Source organism: Anguilla anguilla, chromosome 11 (genome assembly GCF_013347855.1).
Source record: "Anguilla anguilla isolate fAngAng1 chromosome 11, fAngAng1.pri, whole genome shotgun sequence".
Taxonomy (NCBI): domain Eukaryota; kingdom Metazoa; phylum Chordata; class Actinopteri; order Anguilliformes; family Anguillidae; genus Anguilla; species Anguilla anguilla.
Genome location: NC_049211.1, coordinates 43,434,478 through 43,456,696, shown reverse-complemented (window position 1 = coordinate 43,456,696; position 22,219 = coordinate 43,434,478). Strand labels below are relative to the sequence as shown.

Genomic DNA, 22,219 nt, shown 5'->3' with positions numbered 1-22,219 from the left:
CACACACACACACACTCTCTTACACACACTCACACACACAGACACCCACACACACACATACACACTCACACACACACACATACTCACACACACACACACACGCACATACTCGCACACACACACACGCGCGCACGCACGCACACACGCACACACACACACACACACACACTAGCTCTTGCCTGTTTACAGTGGTTAATAGACTACCACGCATGGTCAGTAAGCAGCAGAAGTAGAGTCGTGGTTGCGGTGCTTCCGGGCCAGCAGGCCAGGTCCAGAGCAGGGCAGAGAATGGTTTCCATTCCTCCAGACGTGCTGTCATCCTGTGGGGAAAGGCCATTCGTCTTTCAGGATCATTAAATTTTCCCTCCTGGGGGTGGGATATTGTGAGTTTGAGAATTTTCCTACCTTTTCCGGTTTGCTGGGTGAACTCGGAGCTGGATGCGGGGAATTCACAACCATGTTCGCACATCAACAGGAATTTTTAACTCAGCTTCAAGTTAATACAAGTACTGTCATCATCAGGAACATTCACGTCTGAAATTAGCATATCGATGTCACTGTTCCCCATAAGTTTGTTCTTTGAAAACTAATTCACAACGAATGCATATTATGTACAGACATTACAAATAATTTATTGCAATATACATGTAAATAGATGAAGTAGGTTAATATTTGAGAATTAAAGGCACATATGTTATATATATATATATATATATTATACACATTGCATTATATATATTATACATGTTTCCCAGTATATATATTGCTGTATAATGCAGAAAGGCAGTCGTGTGTATGCCCATTTTGGTACAGTGCTATGTCATCATCAGGCCCGCTAAGGTTTTTTCTTTCATGTGTCCAAACCCTTTGTGTGAGTGCAGCCTGAGAGGGGGCGGATGGGCCCAGAACACAAGTAGCAGACAGGTCGCTGCGTCCGCACAGGCCGCGCATAAACAGTAATAGGAGCTGTAAATATTTGGATAGACGTTCCCGGCAGACAGACAGAAGGCCCGCTCCCTCCCTCCCTCCCTCCCTCCCTCGTCGCCCCCTCACTCTGATTCGCTGCGCTCAAGCGGAATGGGAGCGAGGAAGGCGAGCCGGGCCCCGGTGATCCCCCGCCCGCCCGCCGGGCTCTAAGTGGAAGCACACGCAGGTATTCCGACGGCCGTCATCTGCCCGGCACGTGGAGCCTTAGCGCACGGCTACTCGCGTCCGAGAGAGGACGGGCGAACGCTCGCCACCCCCGCGCCCGACCCCGCTCCCGCTCCACGGGCCCGGCTCACCGGACAGCCCGCCGAGCGCGAGCGCACGCCGCAGGGGAAGCGCTCACACCGCGGGCGAGCGAGGCGGTGTTTATTCGTCCGCGTTGACCGCACGCTCATAGCGGAGCGTGCGTACAGCGTGGCCTTTTTTAGCCCTGGGGGTCGACGAGCCGACACGGCGAAGGTTGCCAAATCAAAGTGGACACGTTTAAACAATTTACACAGCAAAGCACTGCTCTTTTGAGAAGGATTAAATGTACAATAATATTTAAAAATGGAACAGTGACATTCACGATTCATACATCTTTACAGACAATTCCAGACATTGTGTACAAACACAACTGTCTTTGCCTCCTCCTATATATATATATTTATATATATATATATATATATGTACAGTGCCTTCGGAAAGTACTCAGACCCCTTCAGTTTTCCGACATTTTTTTTACGTTACAGCCTTATTATAAAATTGATTAAATTCATTATTATTCTCATCAATCTACACACAATACCCGATAATGACAAAGAGAAAAAAGGTTTTTAGAAATTTTTGCTAATTTATTAAACATAAAAAACTGAAATATCACATTTACATACAGTTGAGGCCAAAAGTTTACATACACCTAGGCTAAAGATAGTCAAACGCAAGTTTTTCAGGACTCCGCACATTTCATTTTACAATACATTTCTTTTGGCAAGACAATTAGGGCATCTACTTTGTTCACATCAGAGGTCATTTTAAAGCAATCGATCAGAGACAGATTTAGTTTAGCTTTAATTCACTATATCAGAGTTCCAGTGGGTCAAAAGTTTACATACACCAAATTGACTGTCTCTTCAAACAGTCTGGGAAATTCCAGAAATTGATGTAATGACTTTTTAGAAGCTTCTGACTGGCCAATTGTCATAATTGGGAGTTAATTGGCACCTGTGGCTGTATTTAAGGGCCTACCTTTAGAGCCACTGCCTTTTTGCCCTTGATACCATGGGAAAATCCAAACAGCTCTGCTAAGATCTCAGAAAACAAACTGTGGACCTCCACAAGTCCGATTCCTCCTTAGGAGCATTTTCCAAACAACTGAAGGTACCACAAGCATCTGTACAAACAATTGTATGCAAATATAAAAATCTTGGGACCACACAGACACTGCATCGTTCAGGAAGGAGGCACAAATTAACTCCCAGGGCTGAACGAACCTTGGTCCAAAAGGTTCAACTGAACCCCAAGACAACAACAAAGGAACTGGTGAAGGAGTTGGAGGCATCAGGTACCAAAGTATCTACATTCACCAGTAAGAGAATCCTACATCGCCATGGCCTGAAAGGCTGTTGTGCAAGGAAGAAGCCCCTACTCCAAGACCGGCATAAAAAAGCCAGAATTAAGTTTAGAGGTGATCACCAGGACAAAGACCTAGCCTTTTGGAGGAGTGTTCTCTGGTCAGATTAAACAAATACGGAACTGTTTGACCATAATGATCAGCACCATGTATGGAGGAAAAAGGGTGAGGCTTTTAATCCGAAGAACACCATCCCAGCTGTGAAGCATGGGGGTGGCAGCATCATGTTGTGGGGGTGTTTTGCTGGAAAAGGGACTGGTGCCCTTCAGAAAATAGATGGCATCATGAGGAAGGAGGATTATCTAGAAATACTGAAGTAACACCTCAAGAAATCAGCTAGAAAGTTAAAACTTGATCACAACTGGGTTGTCCAGCAGGACAATGATCCTAAGCATACTTCCAAAGTTGTAATAAAATGGCTTAAAGACAACAAAGTGAAAATATTGGAGTGGCCATCACAAAGCTCTGACCTGAATCCCATAGAAAATTTGTGGACTGAACTGAAAAAGCGTGTCCGAGCAAGGAGGCTCACAAACCTGACTGAGTTACACCAGTTCTGTCTGGAGGAATGGGCAAAAATTCTGGCAAAGTATTGTCAGAAGCTTGTGGAAGGCTACCCTAAGCATTTGATTCAAGCTAAGCAATTAAAAGACAATGCCACCAAATACTAGCAAAGTGTATGTAAACTTTTGACTCACTGATATACATAAAAGCTGAAATAATTCTCCTAGCTATTATTTTGAAATTACCTCTTATGGAAATAAAGTAGATACCCTAATTGACTTAACACTGGAAATGTATGGTAACATGAAATGTGTGGAGTTGTGAAAAATTGAGTTTTAATGTCTTAGGTGTAGCCTAGGTGTATGTAAACTTTTGGCCTTAACTGTATTCAGACCCTTTGCTATGACAGTCAAAATTTAGCTCAGGGGCATCCTGTTTCCATTGATCATACTTGAGATGTTTCTACAACTTGATTGGAGTCCACCTGTGGTAAATTCAATTGATTGGACATAATTTGGAAAGGCACACACCTGTTTATATAAGGTCCCAAAGTTGATAGTGCATGTCAGAGCAAAAAAGGTACAGATCAAGGGAAGAGTACAGGACACAGTGGCCTCCATCATTCTTCAATGAAGGAAGTTTGGAACCTCAGGCAAACTGAGCAGTTGGGGGAGGTGACCAAGAACCCGATGGCCACTCTGACAGAGCTCCAGAGTTCCTCTGTGGAAATGCTCCCAACCTTCCAGAAGGACAACCATCTCTGCAGCATTCCACCAATCAGGCCTTTATAGAGTGGCCAGACGGAAGCCACTCCTCAGTTAAAGGCACATGACAGTGCACTTGGAGTTTGCCAAAAGGCACCTAAAGGACTCTGAGACCATGAGAAACAAGATTTTCTGGTCTGATGAAACCAAGATTGAACTCTCTGGCCACAATGCCAAGCCTCACGTCTGGAGGAAACCAGGCACCGCTCATCACCTGGCCAATACCATCTCTATGGTGAGGCATGGTGGTGGCAGCATCATGCTGTGGGGATGTTTTTCAGCAACAGAAACTGGGAGACTAGTCAAGATCGAGGGAAAGATGAACGGAGCAAAGTACGGAGAGATCCCTGATGAAAACCTGCACCAGAGCGCTCAGGACCTCAGACCGGGGTGAAGGTTCACCTTCCAACAGGACAAAGACCCTAAGCACACAGCCAAGACAACACAGGAGTGGCTTCAGGACAAGTCTGTGAATGTCCTTGAGTGGCCCAGCCAGAGCCCGGACTTGAACCCGATCAAACATCTCTGGAGAGACCTGAAAATAGCTGTGCAGCAACGCTACCCATCCAACCTGACAGAGTTTGAGAGGATCTACAGAGAAGAATGGGTGAAATACCTCAAATACAGTTGTGCCAAGCTTGTAGCGTCATTCCCATGAAGACTCAAGGCTGTAATTACTGCCAAAGGTGCCACAACAAAGTACTGAGTAAAGGATCAGAATACTTATGTAAATGTGATATTTTAGTTTTCTATTTTTAATAAATTTGCAAAAATTTCTAAAAACCTGTCACTTTGTCATTATTTGGTATTGTGTGTAGATTGATGATAATAAAATGAATTTAATCCATTTTATAATAAGGCTGCAACATAACAAAATATGGAAAAAGTGAAGAGGTCTGTATATATATTTATAACTGTGTTGTAAAGCATCTTTGAGATTGTGAAAAGCACTATATAAAATAAATCTATTATTATTATTATTTAATTATATATATATATATTCAAACTCTATTTTATTTAAATATATATTTAATTTATATATATAAATTTAAATTTTTTATGAGAAAGACAGAAGACATGCTCATAGTTAACCCTCTTCATCAATGTATTTCACGTAGGCAGCCGCGAAGCCGCGTTCGTGTACGCCATCTCCTCAGCCGGAGTGGTCTATGCCATTACCAGGGCCTGCAGCCAGGGGGAGCTCAAGACGTGCAACTGCGACCCCCACAAGAGGGGCCGGGCCAGAGACGACAGGGGGGACTTCGACTGGGGCGGCTGCAGCGACAACATCAACTATGGCATCAAGTTCGCCAAGGACTTTGTGGACGCCAAGGAGAAGACGGTCAAGGACGCGCGGGCGCTCATGAACCTGCACAACAACCGCTGCGGGAGGATGGTGAGCGCGCGCGGTCACGGCGAGGCGGCCCGGCTGGCTGACAGGCCTCCACGGGCCTGCTGGAACCAACCCCAGACCCAATGAGACGTCCTTAAACAGGCCTTCTCATGTCCAATAGCAGCCCGAAACATTTTAGCTTACGTTCATGAAGCAGTTCAGAGTTTTGGGTTTTGCCTTTTAGCTCATAATGGGTAAGATATTTACAATGGAAACCTGACCCTTGATCAACACTCTCACTCTTAAATGGTTGATGAATAAGGGTTGTGAACTGGTGACCTGGAATCAGTTTTTTCCTTTTATCTCAAGATACTAGCTCAGGTTAGGAAATGACAGTGGATCCCTAGATTGCCATGCTTTTTGTATGCTGAGATCAGTTTGTGGGTGAGAGCTGTGACTCTATGTTACCCATTTCCCTTACAATGGCTGCCACAAGCTGTGATGGATCATTCCCATTCCACTGTCTTAAGTACCGTAGTTGACAGACACTCACTTCACCTGATTTTTTCTGTCCAAACTGGTCACTGATTTTAAGGTGAAAACAAACACCAGCCACACTTTGGAACACCCCTGGTTTAAGGTGTTTGCAGTCAATGCCAGTGTTTTGTGTGACGCTGTGATGTATCTTTCATCGGAAATATTTTCTTGTCCTTGTAGGCGGTGAAGCGCTTTATGAAGCTGGAGTGTAAATGTCATGGGGTCAGTGGCTCCTGCACACTTAGGACTTGTTGGTTGGCCATGTCCGACTTCAGGAAGACCGGAGACTACCTCCGCAAGAAGTACAACGGAGCCATCGAGGTCACCATGAACCAGGACGGCACAGGCTTCACAGTCAGCAACAAGGACTTCAGGAAGGCCACTAAGAACGAACTGGTGTACTTTGAGAATTCGCCTGATTACTGCCTCATGGACAAAGCTGCAGGTGGGTGGGTTGCCCATGTGTGACGATAACATTACATTAGTGTCATTTAGGAGACATTTTTATCCAGAGCGACTTACACAACTTTTTTACACAGCATTTACATTGCATCCATTCATACAGCTGGATATATACTGAAGCAATCCAGGTTAAATACCTTGCTCTTGGGTACAACGGCAGTGTCTTATCCAGGAATCGAACCTTTAGGTGACAAGACCATCATCCTGGCAGAGTTATACTACACAGCAATGATGATAACATTCATATATTAGAACCTCTAAGATTAAAACTACTGTATATATTTATGTCAGTAGTAGCGTTAATTAAGCCACCTATTTGGTCAAAGTGCTCCCACAAAGCTGCAGCGGATGTGTGGTGAGAATTCTGGGACAAAATTGCTGCCGTGCATTACTCAGGTGTGTGCTACTCATGTGATGGTTGAGATCTGTGCTTAACCAGCTCAAATCATCAGATGACTGAGCACTGTGTGGTTTTATCATTGTTATCGTAAACCTAAAAAACATCTGTAATCAACATTGTAGCCATGATCTGAGAGGAAGCTATTAACTGTTTATAACTGGCTAGGGACACTTGTTTTCATACGTACGCTATATGACCAAAAGTATCTGGACACCAATTGGTCTGGGACTGTTTTTCATAGTTTGGGCTAGGCCTCTAAGTTCCAGTAAAGGCAAATCTTAATGCAATGATTCTGTGCTTCCAACTTTGTTGCAACAGTTTGGGTTAGGCCCTTTCCTGTTTCAGAATGACAAGGCCCCCGGGCACACAGTGAGGTTCATATATAAATGGTTTTGTTAACATTGGTTTGGAAGAACTTGACTGGCCTGCTCAGAGCCCTGATCTCGACCTCATCCAACACCTTTGGGATCCATTGGAATGCTGACTTCGAGCCAGGCCTAATCGCCTAATCAGTGCCCAACCTCACTAATGCTCTTCTGGCTGAATGGAAGCACATCCCTGCAGCAATGCTCCAACATCTAGTATAAAGCCTTCTCAGAAGAGTGGAGGCTTTTATAGCAGCAAAGGGCGGACCAACTCCATATTAATGCCCATAGTGTTGGAAGAGACGTTGGATGTCAGGTGTCCACATACTTTTGGCCATGTAGTGTATGTGGAAAAGAACATTTATTAGTGTCCAGCTGGCCCTTAGTCTATGTCTTTATGATGAACAAAAGGAATGGGAATCCCTAGTTTTCAAATACTGGCAAAACCACGTTAAATAGACTTGGGCATTAAGTGCATCTTAGAATGCAGAATTATTTGACCAGTTGCTGTTTTCTAGAATCTATGAGAATACACCCCAAGCTTTGTTCTCAGTAGCATTTACAAAAAAGCATTCCTTTGTTCAAAAAACTTAGCAGTACATCTTAAACGGTCTACAATGGTCCACTAACCATGTGTATGTGATTCACACCATTTCAGAATGCTAACAGATTTCATATTAAGGTGCTTTCCTGTTTAGGTGCTGTAATGCAATAATAATGGGGCACTCACTTGAGATATATTTTAGCTGCCGGGCTATAAGATGCATTAATCACCATAGGCAAAATGCTAATCAAATGCAAGGCTGCCAAAAAGTTTTTGAAAGACTAAAGAGTTAAACATGGTCATTGTTGTATAACAATTGTATAAACTATCTATTACCCTAATTGTAAAATTAGATTTTCTGTATCGAAGGAACCACTAAACACATTAGGAGCAGCGTAAAGCTACTGCAGGCTATTAGCGAATACAGTATATGCGATGATTTGACCTGGCAGTACGTTTCCCACGGGAGGACCGTGTCTGGGTTTTAAACGAGGGAGGCAGTCCATCACACCGTTTCTCCCAGTTCAGGGTCTGATACTGCGGGCTGCCCTGCCCTTCAAGGCACGGCGCACATCAAAGGGTCCGGACTGATCCCCGTGGAGGAGGAGGAGGAGGAGGAGGAGGAGAAATGAAAACTGGATGGTGTCAGTAACGGGCGGGTCTTCCCCAACCGCAGTCAGAAGGGAGGGGGGGGGGAGGGGTGTAGGGGGATTCTCACACCTGCCTCCTCTTAGCTCGTCTCCCAAAAAAAGCCCAGGGGGGCAGCCAGGGTTCCTGTGCCCTGTTAATCCCTGTCAGTCTCCCACACTCTGGCCATTATGCCGTAAGGAACATTCTGGAACAGCGGCATGGGACGGGGGGTGGGGGGTTTCTAGTTCCATCACTGCTTCTGACAGGGAAAAGGCAAAGAACATATGGGTGAATGTTACTGTTTCTGTTCTCTTATTTTAGGCATTTAGTAGATGAGAAGTTCCTCTGCAGTGAGATTTTCACATAGACTTTAATTGGAGAGTTTGTTGAAGCATATCAGCATTGAGTACAGGAGCACAACTCACACTTAGCCTTTAGGAAACTAAACATTACTGACCATCATCGTCAATCCAGAGCCTGAAAGTTTCACACCCACCCTAGAAAATTAGGCCCATCGGCCTGAAGAAAAGCCCGGCTAATTGGAGCAGGGTTGTTTTTATGCAGCCAATGCCGCGTGCGGTTTGCTGACAGGGAGGCACAGACAGGAGACTTGTGAAAAGAATCGTGTGATGCTAACGTTTACCACCATCCTTCAGAGGATTGTTCCGATGCTGAACCAGAGCACTGTTTGTTTTGACCGTTCACCTAAGCAGTTAAACACAGCTTGGGTCTCCATGTTTCTTATTTTTTTGCGGGGAGGGGGGCGGGGGGGTTGAGGGATGGGGCCGGGGGTGTTTCCCGAAGGTTAAAACACTGTCATTTCAGGAGGTCAACAGTACCTCCATTAGCCCCCACCCCCCCTTCTCATTGGAATTCATACCCCAAGGATACATCGAGCTCATTTTTCAAATCCCATTCTCCGAGCTGCTCCGTGTGCTTCTCACATTCGTTGGGGGGGGGGGGGGGGGGGGGGGGCGGGTGTGGGTTTTTATTTTCAGGTGTTCAGTCCTCTCATACTGGCTCAGAACTCCACTTTATGTTGCCTGAAAACAGTACAAGACTGTTGGCTTCATAAAACTGTCTAAACAAAAATATTACAAACACAGATCATATACGACAGCACTTGAAATGCATTAATACCCACCAGACCTGGGTCGAATACAAATATGTATTTGTATTTGTATTTAAAAATGTATGTAAATGCATATTTGAAGTATTTTCAAATACATTTACACATTTTACACATGAAACACTTTGTATTTCATTTATTTATATTATTTTAATGTAAAACCAAATACTTTCCCAAATAGTATTTTAAAAATACATTCCTTTAAATAAATACTTTCCTGGGAAACCAAATACTTTTTCAAATAGTATTTAAAGCCTTTTACAAATACATTAAAATACAAATACAATTTTAAAATATTTTGAAATATTTCAGTGATATACAACTGAAATGACAGAGCCAGCAACAATGTAGGCTTCATACTGATGGGGGTATCCCAGAGTTCTTTGTACAATCTTTGTGAGTGGTCATCGATGTGATGTCAGCAAGCTATAATACTCAGGGTACTCCAGGGGAACTACTAGGGGCTAGGGGTTGAATTTGAGTTGTGGGCAAGGGTAGCCTACGTTGGCAATTTTAAACAGCCCATGTGCTGCCTCTAACAGACAGTAGCCTAAATGCCCGTACATGTCTTTGCATGGAGGGGGTGGCAAACTCAGACTTCTTGATAAGCTACTTGCCAGTTTATTTGTACTCATGCAATCTTTTTAAAGTTAGTGGCCTTTTACTGTATTTCTTCTTTTTTTCTGTTGTCAGAGCGTTCAACAGCAATATGCACAGTTCCATCTTTTACATTTTGTAAGGTCAGACACTGATAAAATAGAATTCAGCCGTGCATGTTCACTACCAATTAGCAATGGAAATCGGTACAATTGGACTGGAGCTGTCTGCTGTTGCCTGTCGCGTTCTCATCAAAATACTGTCCTAATTAGACGAAACGCTCAACTTTCAGCATATCCTGCAGGTTCCTGCATATCCAGTGATTTTCAAATCTTTCAACAGCTTGGTGCAACTGCTCATGTTGCACCACTGGCCTTATGTCCTGAAAGTATTTTCAAATAATTCCATTACATCAAGCACTTTGTATTTGAAAATTCAGTATTTTAAATGTTTTTTTAAGAAATATTTGAAAGTAATCGCAAATACATGCAAATGCTCCTTAAATGTATTTTCAAATACATTTTGTAATTTTAATACTCGGTATTTGTAAATGCTGTATTTAAAATAATTTCTGAGGAAAAGTATTCAAAAGTAATTAAAATACTTTAAATATGTATTTGACCCAGGTCTGATACCCACTGTTTTGTTCAGCGTGGGTGAAGCGTGAAGCCCCCTGACCCTGTGTCCCGTCCTGTCCTCCGCAGGTTCCTTGGGCACTGCCGGGCGCGTGTGCAACAAGTCGTCGCGCGGGACGGACAGCTGTGAGGTCATGTGCTGTGGGCGGGGCTACGACACCACGCGCGTGAAGCGCGTCACCAAGTGCGAGTGCAAGTTCAAGTGGTGCTGCGCGGTGGAGTGCAAGGACTGCGAGGAGACGGTGGACATCCACACCTGCAAGGCCCCCCCGCGCACCGAGCGGGGGCACCAGACCTGAGGGGCGGGCCCGGCCTTTGCCTCGCCCCTTCCTCAGGACTTCCTGTGGTCCATGGCATTCTGGGATATAGAGTCCATCCCTCATATCCACTGATCCCACCCTTCTCTCCGTTCCGTTGCATGGCTTTTTAATTTCACTGTCTCAGCAAAACAAAAAAAAAGCACTAAAACTAAACTCAATTTCCCATGAGCACCTAGCACAAAATGCTCAGTAAATTTCCCCATTACCTTTATTTTGGAACAGGGCTGTAAGGCTGCTATTGTTTGCTTTTAACTGTGAACCTGTTGTGTTGTTGTGTGTGTGTTTTTTTTTGTTGATGCTGATGATGGGAGGGGGGAGTATTTCATTTGAGTTTTTTGTGGGGAAAAAAGGTGTGCTGCTTTTAATATACTTTTCAGGACATATTTTCTAAAATTACAGAAAACTCATTTTGAGCATTTACAGTCATACAATCTTTCTGTATTCACGCCATTTACATTTTTGGGGGAGGAGAGGGACTGCTGATTTGTGCACCAGAAAGTATAACCATGCCCTCTTTACCCGATAAGTTTTGTCTGACGTTGAAACATCACCTCCACTGGGCTCGACTCTTCTGGTCTGGTTGCGCGTGACTTTGGCAAGGCATTGGCACTCATAGGCAAAAGCAGTGGACTGAAGAAGCAGGATTCTCCCTGACGGCTGGAGTGACACTCGGCATTTGGACGTTGCTTTGAGCAATCCCTGCCTTCTCCCCACTAAACTGATAATGTGGACGATGAATGGTTGTTTTATTTAAAGCAAAGAAGAAATAAAGACGAACCTGCACTATGGACATTAGCTAAAGCATGAGCAAACATAAATACATTTATACATATTTGTTTATGAATTATGAGAAGAAAATTACTGATGTGGACTGCAGAGGCAGAAAGAGTGAATCCGCCAAAAAAAAACAGAAAAAATCTTCCTCTCCACTTCAAGGGATGACTTTGACAGGGATTCCAGAGGTGGGAATGACGCCAGTGGACTTCTCTGTTCTACAGCTTGCTTGTGTATCTTGTGTATACTGTTTCATTATTTTAAAAACAGAAGTTCATATAAATATATGGTATTAGTATGTCAGAATTTCTGCTTTTCCTTTATTCACCAGTGAAATGTGTGTTGCTTCTTCACAGATCTGGATCTGTCAGAACCTATAAGTCCTATGGCACATGTGCGAGTAGTGCACACAAATGTTTCCTTTCAAATTCAATTCCAAAATATCTTCTCAATGCTGTGCGCATTTTGGAATATCCGGAAAGCTTTGCAGTTCTTCAAAAAATACTTAGTGAGCAAGATTAGGCCCTCTGTGGGCCAAACGGATTCCCAGAGAGCGCTATAAAAATAATACTCAGCAAGAGAGCAATGACAGAATAACGGACCGTTTCAAATACAAACCAGCCCTGTGCCGATGACAAAGACTGTTTTTGTCAGGCGGGGTGACTGGGCGAGTGGAGAAAAAGATCACTGTTATTTAAAGTCCGATTGAAAAGCCTTTTAATCTCCTTCGCCGTGATGAAGGCTGGGGTATCGGCAGACTGGCCTGTAATGACTTGATGAGTTTAATTACAAGGCTCGGGTTGATTCTGACATTTGGGAGACACTGTTCCACAGAAGCGCTTGTGTTAGTTGGAGTTTTTTTGGCCGGGATATCAAAGCACATATTTTCCAGCAATCTTCTTTGGTCTATGCCATATTAGAGCTAATTCTGAAGTTAGTGAAGAGCCCTTTTTAATAAAAGGAATTCCACAGAAATGTACTACATGCTGGACAGCACACACAAGTGGGTAGATGTTAAGATTACAATGGCTGATACCTTCAGATCAATCAAAAAGAAGAATTCCCAGAATGCAACGTGTGATAGAGTAGGATACATCTTTTGTGCACACCTGTGTGACTGGCATTCTATATGATTAAATCTAACACTGCTCTGCGTGTGGGAACTTCTAGGTCAATGATATGAATGATGACACTTGGGCATTTTCTCAGGAATCATGGGAATAGTAGTCTTGGACAGGATGTAAGTGTCACCGTGTTTAACGTCACCTGTGTGTATTGCCTTACTGAGGCCTCCAGTTGTTCTGGATCCTCTGTACGTCTTCCATATTGCTGAAACAGACTTGTCTTTTAGATTGCTTCGTACCATGTGCTCAGAGAGGAGATGTCTCCCACAGGCAATGATGTCATCCTCCATCATCCTGGAGAATAACCTCATGCTAGCCAACATAGTGCATATGACAGGATGGGAGAAAATCAATTTCTTCTGGTCTAACTTGGTGGCTAAATGAAACCTCTTATGAGCTTTAGGGGTTGTAGCATTGTAGCACACTATGGGGGCAAGAATTACTTTGAATTCCCTGAAGTGAAAATGTCCTCAACATGTAGAATCCATCACTGGTTCCCCTGATATCAACTGGATTGATATCTGTATGTGGCAATGATGATGGCCTGTAGTTTCAATCATATACAGCCCCCCCGCCCCCCCACCCCACCAATGGGACAGCGATGTTCCATGAGTTCACAGAGTTGCATGTCACATGTTTGTCCAAAAGCGATTGCAGATCTAAGTGCACACCTTCAGTGCTTATACACTGGTTACCTAAAGCACATCCTTTCCTTATGTCTAGTCATGACTTCACTGCTCTTATTTGCTTTCTTGATTGTCTGTTTTTCATGCATATCCGGTCAGGTTTAAAAAGCATAATAAAGGCGAAAAGTGTGCTTCTCATCTCTACATAAACACACAGACATTTACCCAAGAAATGTTCTCATTTATAAACTTCACCAAGAACCGTTTTATAGAACAACCAGACCATAGCAATTTACCACTGGGGGGTACACGCATTGTCTGGCACCAGCTCAGTGCTGTCCGGGAAGGCCCTCGTTGTAAAATAATTACAGAAAATTAATGGACTCAGTCAAATGCTGTTATTGGTCCCAAAGGGCCACTGAGCTTTAATAAGAGGCCTTGTAACTGGATCCTCTGAGCAAGACCAGTTAAATGTCATCAAGGTGCAGTGAAGGTTCACTGCGGCCCTCTTGTCAAGGATTAAAAATAGGCAGGCAGACATTTGATGCATGCTTCCCATTTGTCACAGGACCTGATTGATATCTTTGTTTGACATCACTTCCATTCCAGCATAGCTGGAGAGAGGAGGGCAGGACGGGGGGTCGGGGGGTGTACCTGGCGGGGCCACACGGGGACACAGAGTCCGCTGGACGTCCGCTCATAATTTACAGCACACGTGACGGGCAGGGATGGGCAGAGACTGTTCTTCTGCTGATGGAAGCCACATCAGACGGGCGCCTGGCCATCGTGGTCACGCTGGGGCGGCTAAAGGCTCAAATAGTCAAATCAAAGGTTGCTGCTCTAAAGAAAGAACATCCCACAGAAGTTTTATGAAGTTTAAAAAACTACTTTACTTACATTGCACTAATTTTACACATTATCTATTAGACCTTCAATAACTGAATTAGACTGCCCAATAAATAATAAGCACAATAATATTTCTAAAATTGATTTATAGTTTAATCTTCAAGAACCAAAGGTCATTTAACAAGGTTAAACAAGGACAGTCACAAGGATGGTAGGTATAGAAAGAAAAACAAAATGGACACACAGACACATAAGGTCAATACTGAAGAGGTGTATGCAGAACTCAAAAGCTGAGCATGAGCAAGGTAACAAAGACACAGTGTTTAACAACACAGCGGCATTAGCGAAGTGTATGTTGTGCTGAATATGCAGGTCTTCAGTCTGGATTTAATAATTTCAACGGTCAGTGCTTCCCCTGCAGTTAATGAACTGACTGAACTGGCCCTAAACTGGTGACGCATAAAGCAGTGTTGAAGAAAAATGTCCGGGTAAGCTCACCCTACGGATAGCCCAACTGGGCATTTCGGCATTGAGCTCACAGATCAGCAGTGCATGACAGCACTGTCTGACCCTTGGAAAATGCCTTGGCAATGATTTGATGGCTCAGGATGAGACAGGAGTCACATCATAAAACTGGGATGGAGCTACAAACGGGCCACTTAGTAGTGCTGTGATTTACAGAGAGGCGTCCAGACCCACTGCTCCATTTCGTGACCCAAATGCGGCCGATTTTTGACGGCTCAGCCTGGGCATAAAGCAGACTGCCGATTGTTTCCTTCTTTGTTTCCAGCGGCCTGTTGGATTGCTCAACATTTCTGCACCCCCCCCCCCCTCCCCATTTCCCCCACGTTCATTTTCAGAACCGTTGAGAAAGAAGAAAAACAGGGAAAAAACTGGAAGAATGTTTGGTTTTTAATGTTTTCAAATCGTTCCCCAGTGTGAGCGTTTGAGAAGTGTTGAAAATTATGAATGGTTCCCTCAGAAATCACCCCCCCCCTCGTTTTCTCTCATTGTCTTGGCCCTAGCAGGACCGTATCGACAGTAATCAAGATTTATGAGTCCTGTCTTGTGTCCTGGCTATAAAACACGTCAGCTTGAGAGTTCCTGGCCAAGTGACATCAGCAGTTATTGGGAGAAAGTGCAGCGTTATCTCCAAGCCTCGCAACAGAGTTTCTGAAAAACTCACCGTTCGAGCAAAGATTAGCCGCCTTGAAGTTTCCAGAATGGCAAGAAAGGCCATTAGGGTGGGTGCTAATCTTATTAATGATACTGCTCTGATGCCAAGATGAGTTACGACCAAGTTTCTTTAACCAATACACTGCACTACGCTATGCTAATGAACCACGCAACCAGGACTTCTTTTCGTAAGTAGGATTCTGTGTTCCCATACTGGCACACGGAGCCTGGTGGTAATTAGCACAGTCGGACGAACATGGGCTGTCCTTCTCTTCACGGCCTGTACTGAACAGTCATTTACTCCATGGCAATACAGTTCTTTTATCACTATGTGAAAAGGTCCGGCTCATCGCTAGCAGTTGCAGTGCGGAGCCAGTGTGGAGCCAGTGCAGAGCCAGTGAGTTTAAAGCCTTTCCCAAGACAATGCCAGGGCTGAGGGCTGAGGGGCAGGGCCGGCCCGTGGCATAAACGCTCTATGCGGTTGTTTAGGGCCACAACTGCTAGGGGGGGGGGGGGGCACACGATCAAATGTTTATCTAAGGTAAATAACATTATTACGTAATTACGTTATTCATCCCCTATCGCGGAACTAGCGGTATAAATTTTAAACGGAATGGCAACAGAACATTTCATACCAATGTAATGTAAGAAGGATTTTACCAAGCGAACCCCCCCCCCCCCCTCGCTCGACAGAATCCAACAGAACCCCCCCCGGTCCACATTATCCAACAGCACCACCCCCCCCCCACCCGCCCGCTCGAACAGATTTGTCTAGGGCCACCAAAATCCTTCATTCAGTTAGCTTTAGCGCTTCGGAGCTCAATCAAAGTCAGTGATTGGCTGAAGAGTCTCTGCGCCTCCTTTCCAGATTGGCCGCCGTCTGAAAGGACCCGGGCAGGAAGGGAACATGCTGCCGCGCTCAGCGGAGTTAAAGATGGCCGCTTTGATCCGGCTCCCCCCAGCTGGGTTTCAAGGGGGGGGTGAGTGGGGGGGGGGGGTGGGGTGGGAGAGAGGGCTCGGCAGGACAGGACATGGCCTAGCATGTGAGAAATGCCCAAACCCGGAGCGCGAGGGCGGGGGGCGATCCCGCTCCGCTGGAGTCCGCCGCGCGCCCCCCCCCGAAAGGAGACTCGGGTTACTGAGTGGCCTGGCAGGCATGTTTATCAGCAGCCCTGATCTTAATCTGCGCAGGAAAGGGTCGCATTCCCCCAATTCATCTTCATTACCGCGCGCGCTGGCAGGGCAATCCTGCAGCCCAGGGAGGCTTAAACAGGACCAAAACAAAACTGGCGGGGCGCAGGTTACCGGGGCCACCCCCGTGGCCCGCCTGAACCCAGGCTGTTTGGGTGGGGGGTTAAAACAGGCCGTCTCGCACACATGCTCTGGGGGACAGGACAGAGAGGATCTTGGGAAGGGTTCCACCACCACCACCACCGGCACTCCTGGGTATGTCAGCGACACTGAAACCATTTGTCTTTGTTAAGTGGTAGGGTGTCAACAAATACTCCCCCCACGTCTTTCACTTCACTCCCCCGCGCACTATCTCTCTCTTCCCCCATCTATCCGTCTTTCAGAACTTGTGTGGTCAGTGTGTGTGTTTCTTTCCACGATACGGGGGACTGTACTATCTCCCAACCGTTCGGTCTCCCTGGGGCAGACTGTCACTCACACTCCACTGCCAGTATTTATCCTCTGGTTTTCTGAAACTCTACATCACGTTCATTTTATGTTAGGCAACATTTCTGAGGTTACATGAATATTTTTAACGTTCTGTAATATTACAGAACATTTTATTCAGCATTTCTTTTTCAGAGCAAAAAGCAAGCCACCTTTTCTTTTGCATTTCTTAACTCGGCTGTTAACATCCTTTATACAACAATTTGATTTTGTAGATGGTGCAGTTTTTTGTAGCCAATACTAGTGTTCAGAAAGCCTTTTTTACACTTCATTTTTAAAGTGCATTATTGTGTGACATGCATAGTTAAATCAGATAAACCCTTCATAAGTGTTCGCTAATCGCAGATAAACCCTTCAGAAGTATTCGCTAATACTGGAAGATAAATGGCGAATACAAGTTCACTAAAGTTGGGACGTTGGCTCTTCATAAATACTGACCAATATCATATGAAATCACACAATAAGTGTGGACTAAAACCAGGAGATACATGTCTTATAAGCACCGAGACCTCTTAAATGTTCAGATGATAAGTGTTCCATTTGTACTGCATTCCATCCACACAATGTTCCATTCATACAACGTTCCATCCGCACTGCATTCCATAAGCACTGCATTCCATTGATACATCATTCCCATCCACACTGTGTTCAATCCACACTGTATTCCATCCGCACTGTGTTCCATCCACACTGCATTACATTCATACAGCATTTGATCCGCACTGTGTTCCATCTGCACTGCGTTCCATCCATACAGCGTTCCATTCATACAGCATTCCACCTGCACTGCATTCCATCCATACTGTGTTCCATTTATAGTGTTCCATCTGCACTGTGTTCCATTCATACAGAATTCCATCTTGACTGTGTTCCATCCATACTGTGTTCCATTCATACAGCATTCCACCCACACTGCATTCCATCCATACTGTGTTCCATTCATACAGCATTCCACCCGCACTGCATTCCATCCACACTGCATTCCATTCAGTAATCTATTCATACATCGTTCCATCTGCACTGTTTTCCATATGTACTGCTTTACATCTGCACTATGTTCCATCCACACTGCGTTCCATTCATACAGCGTTCCATCCATACTGCGTTCCATCACCACTGCATTCCATCCATACTCTTGTCCATCCGCACTGCATTCCATCCGCACTGCATTCCATCCACACTGCGTTGCATCCATACTGCATTCCATTCATATGTAACACTGTCTAGATGATATGTATGATGTATTATTATTGTGTGCACTTTGCCCCTGTTGGCTGTATGTTACACGGCGAGTCTCCCGCGGCCTCTACACCCCCGCGAGGTGGCCGGCTGCAGCGGCGTGGGGTCCCAGGGAGGGAGGGGGCAGATTTATCGGCGGATTAGCGCTAATATTTATGTGACCTGGAGGGCCTGCGGGGGACCGAGCTCCGGCGAAGGGGACGGTCCGTCAACACTCCCACAGCCGCGGCGCATGGCAGGCGGCCGGGGATTAGCACGTAGAAAACCCTAATCTGGAGAGTCCGACGCTGAAAACACCTCTGTCTCCCACACTCTCTTCCTCCCTCTTTCTCTCTCCCGCTCTTCCTCGTCCTCTCTGCCTGCCTTTTCTCCAAATACCTTCTCCCGCCATCTCTCTGTCTGCTTTGCTTTGTTCCTCTTTCTGGCGGTGCGGTCACTGTTGCCGTGAAGGTTTGAGCCATTTCAATCACGCAAAGCCCCGCCTCTGGCCCCTCCCCCCCTCCGGCCCCTCCCCCCTCCCACAGTGGAAGGTGTGCAGATGAGATGGGGGAGCAGCGACATGAGGGCCATTCTCACCGTCCCAAACGCCGTGATCACACGTCAGTGAGGAACGTCCCGATTCCCAGAGTACCCCTGTACGTGTCCGAGCGGCCGCTGTGTCAACAGCGTCGGCTTGTTTAAAGCATCGCCCCCTCGCCACTTCAGCTGCAAGTGCGCGAGTGTGTCTGTGAGCTGTGTGTGCCCACTATCGAGGTAGCAGATGAGGGACGGGGAACAACTACCCTAAAATGTCACAAAATACAGGAAACATTGTCTATATTGTTTATAACTGTCTATACTGTTTATATCACATTGTATTGTATTCATATTTATCAATATTGTATTCATATTTATTCACTTATTTACATATACCTTACTGCACTTTACTGCTTCTTTTGCACTTCTGGTTAGATGCTAACTGCATTTCGTTGTCTCAGTACGTGTACTCTGTGCAATGACAATAAAGTTGAATCTAATCTAATCTAATCTAACATCATGATACTAAATGTATCTATAAACTGCAATCAGAATTATGGACATGTAGGCTGCTATACATGTCACATAGGAAATACATGCATGTAAATAGATATGTGGAATACATACATGTAAATAGATATGTAGAATACATACATGTATATAGATATGTGGAATGCATACATGTAAATAGATATGTGGAATACATGCATGTAAATAGATATGTGGAATACATACATGTAAATAGATATGTGGAATGCATACATGTAAACAGATATCTATTTACATGTATGTATTACACATATCTGTTTACATGCATGTATTACACATATCTATTTACATGTATGTATTACACATATGTGTAATACATGCATGTAAACAGATATGTGGAATACATTTCTTTGGAATTCTGGGCGTGTCTGTCGCAGTCATCGCCGGAGTGCGGACCGAGCTGGGCCAGCTGGGAGTTACGCGGCACGCGAGGGTCAAACTCAACAAAATACTTCACCCGAGAAGGCGCAGACGACGCGATTCCAGACAGATCACAGAGAGCCCTGTCAGGCGGCTTTGAAGATGTTTATCCCTCTTCTGAGTGGGAATTTATGGACGCTTGACAGGGCACAAACACAGGAGACCCGGAGAGATAGCGGGGAATTCCACAGGGAATTCCAGCCGAGGGGCTTCGGGCCCGACGAGGGAGGTGTGGGGACGACGGACAGCGAGGGGTCGAAGGTCAGGGTTAAGGAACGAGCCCCTTCGACAGCGAACGACTGCCGAAGTTGAATCACGCGCAGCGAAACTCACTGTTTCTGTTCACTCTTTAAAATACTGTGCATTTTTTGTGAATAAATGGAGAACTACAAATATTTTCAAATTTAACAAAAAAAAAAAAACATGGAAGTTCACACAGTGATTCCTTGCATTTTGTGCTTTAAGACGAGAGCTTGCTCTGATTTGCTTGTGTTCATAGTGAGGGTAGACAGAGATAGCAGAGGGCTAACGGGTGCTGGATACTGCTCACCCCAGGGGGGACACCAGATATCGGGTTTGTTGGCCTATATTGGGTTGGTTATTTGCTCGTGTTTCCAGAGAGAAATGTTTGAATATGGTGATTTCACGTTTGTATTTACCCTGTAGTTATTGTCCAGCTATGGCAAGATAATAAGACTTCCAAGCATCTTCTTGATTTTTAGTGAGCACAGTGATTCATTTCTGCTCTTCAAATGCGTCATTCGCTCCATTCAGAAAGAGGATTCAGAAGGGAGATGCATTACATTACAGGCATTTAGCAGACGTTCTTATCCAGAGCAACATACACAACTTTTACACAGCGTTTACATTACATTTGCATCCATTTAAACAGCTGGATATAGCAATGCAGGTTAAATACCTTGCTCATGGGTACACGGCAGTGTCCTACCCGGAAATCAAACCTGTGACCTTCTGGTTACAATACCTGTACCATACCCATTATACCACACTGCCGCATTGGGGATGCATTTCAGGTAATATGAGTCAGCTAGACTCCTGCAGGTTGCATTCTCGTGTGCTTAGCTCCCTGGACAGATCGAACCCTTCCACACTGTGGCTGACTGAACGCACTGCATATGTAATCTCACTAAGCTGTGCAAAGAGCAGAGAGAAATCAGCCTCAGGGGGTCTGCAAACCTACTCCTGGAGAGACAGGCTGCAGGTTTTTTTGTTGTTGATCAGCCCCTAATTACATCAATTTTTTCTGTAAATACTGGGACCTTGGGCTGTTGAAAGGTTCTATACAAATAAAATGTATTATTATTATTATTATTATTATTATTATGATGACAGGGCTTCAGTATCAGGGCTTCAGTGTCAGGGCCTCAGTGTCAGGGCTTCAGCAGGGCTTCAGCAGGGCTTCAGTGACAGGGCTTCAGCAGGGCTTCAGGGTCAGGGCCTCAGTGTCAGGGCTTCAGCAGGGCTTCAGTGACAGGGCTTCAGCAGGGCTTCAGGGTCAGGGCCTCAGTGTCAGGGCTTCAGGGTCAGGGCTTCAGTGTCAAGGCTTCAGCAGGGCTTCAGTGTCAGGGCTTCAGCAGGGCTTCAGGGTCAGGGCTTCAGTGTCAGGGCTTCAGCAGGGCTTCAGTGTCAAGGCTTCAGCAGGGCTTCAGTGACAGGGCTTCAGCAGGGCTTCAGTGTCAGGGCTTCGTCAGGGCTTCAGCAGGGCTTCAGGGTCAGGGCTTCAGCAGGGCTTCAGGGTCAGGGCTTCAGTGTCAGGGCTTCAGCAGGGCTTCAGTGTCAAGGCTTCAGCAGGGCTTCAGTGACAGGGCTTCAGCAGGGCTTCAGGGTCAGGGCTTCAGCAGGGCTTCAGGGTCAGGGCTTCAGTGTCAGGGCTTCAGCAGGGCTTCAGGGTCAGGGCTTCAGCAGGGCTTCAGGGTCAGGGCTTCAGTGTCAGGGCTTCAGCAGGGCTTCAGTGTCAAGGCTTCAGCAGGGCTTCAGTGTCAGGGCTTCAGCAGGGCTTCAGCAGGGCTTCAGGGTCAGGGCTTCAGCAGGGCTTCAGGGTCAGGGCTTCAGCAGGGCTTCAGGGTCAGGGCTTCAGCAGGGCTTCAGCAGGGCTTCAGGGTCAGGGCTTTGGCTTTAGAGCTTCAGCATCAAAGAAAAACCAAAAGATCCCGTCTTCTTATTTTACCACTTGATGATTTCTGTGATACTCACATCACGGAAGCCCAGACATGGAGATAACCAGGCGGGAATCAGACCTGGGTCATACATGTAAAAAAAACACTGATCCCTTATAATTTCTCACACACATTACAAACTAAACTGTGCAGAACGGAAGGGCCGCAGCGTCCACAGAATTACCCAGCTTCCTCTCAGTCAGCGGCCATTTTAGGCCTTGGGACCGAGGCGCGAGTACTCTGGCCAGCCAACGGGTTAAATTAACCACCGAAGTG

The 22,219-nt window shown here is 45.5% G+C and overlaps 1 protein-coding gene across 2 annotated transcripts in view; it reads left to right on the top strand.

The window, feature by feature from the left end:
- Positions 1 to 11,885, top strand: part of wnt2bb (wingless-type MMTV integration site family, member 2Bb) — a 35,957-nt gene extending 24,072 nt beyond the window's left edge. For both annotated transcript variants that reach the window (XM_035381038.1, XM_035381040.1), the window contains 3 exons: positions 4,986 to 5,263; positions 5,918 to 6,182; positions 10,569 to 11,885. In XM_035381038.1, the coding sequence (XP_035236929.1) occupies positions 4,986 to 5,263; positions 5,918 to 6,182; positions 10,569 to 10,798 (773 nt within the window). In that variant the 3' untranslated portion in view covers positions 10,799 to 11,885. The remainder of the gene's footprint in view (positions 1 to 4,985; positions 5,264 to 5,917; positions 6,183 to 10,568) is intronic.
- Positions 11,886 to 22,219: the final 10,334 nt, after the last annotated feature.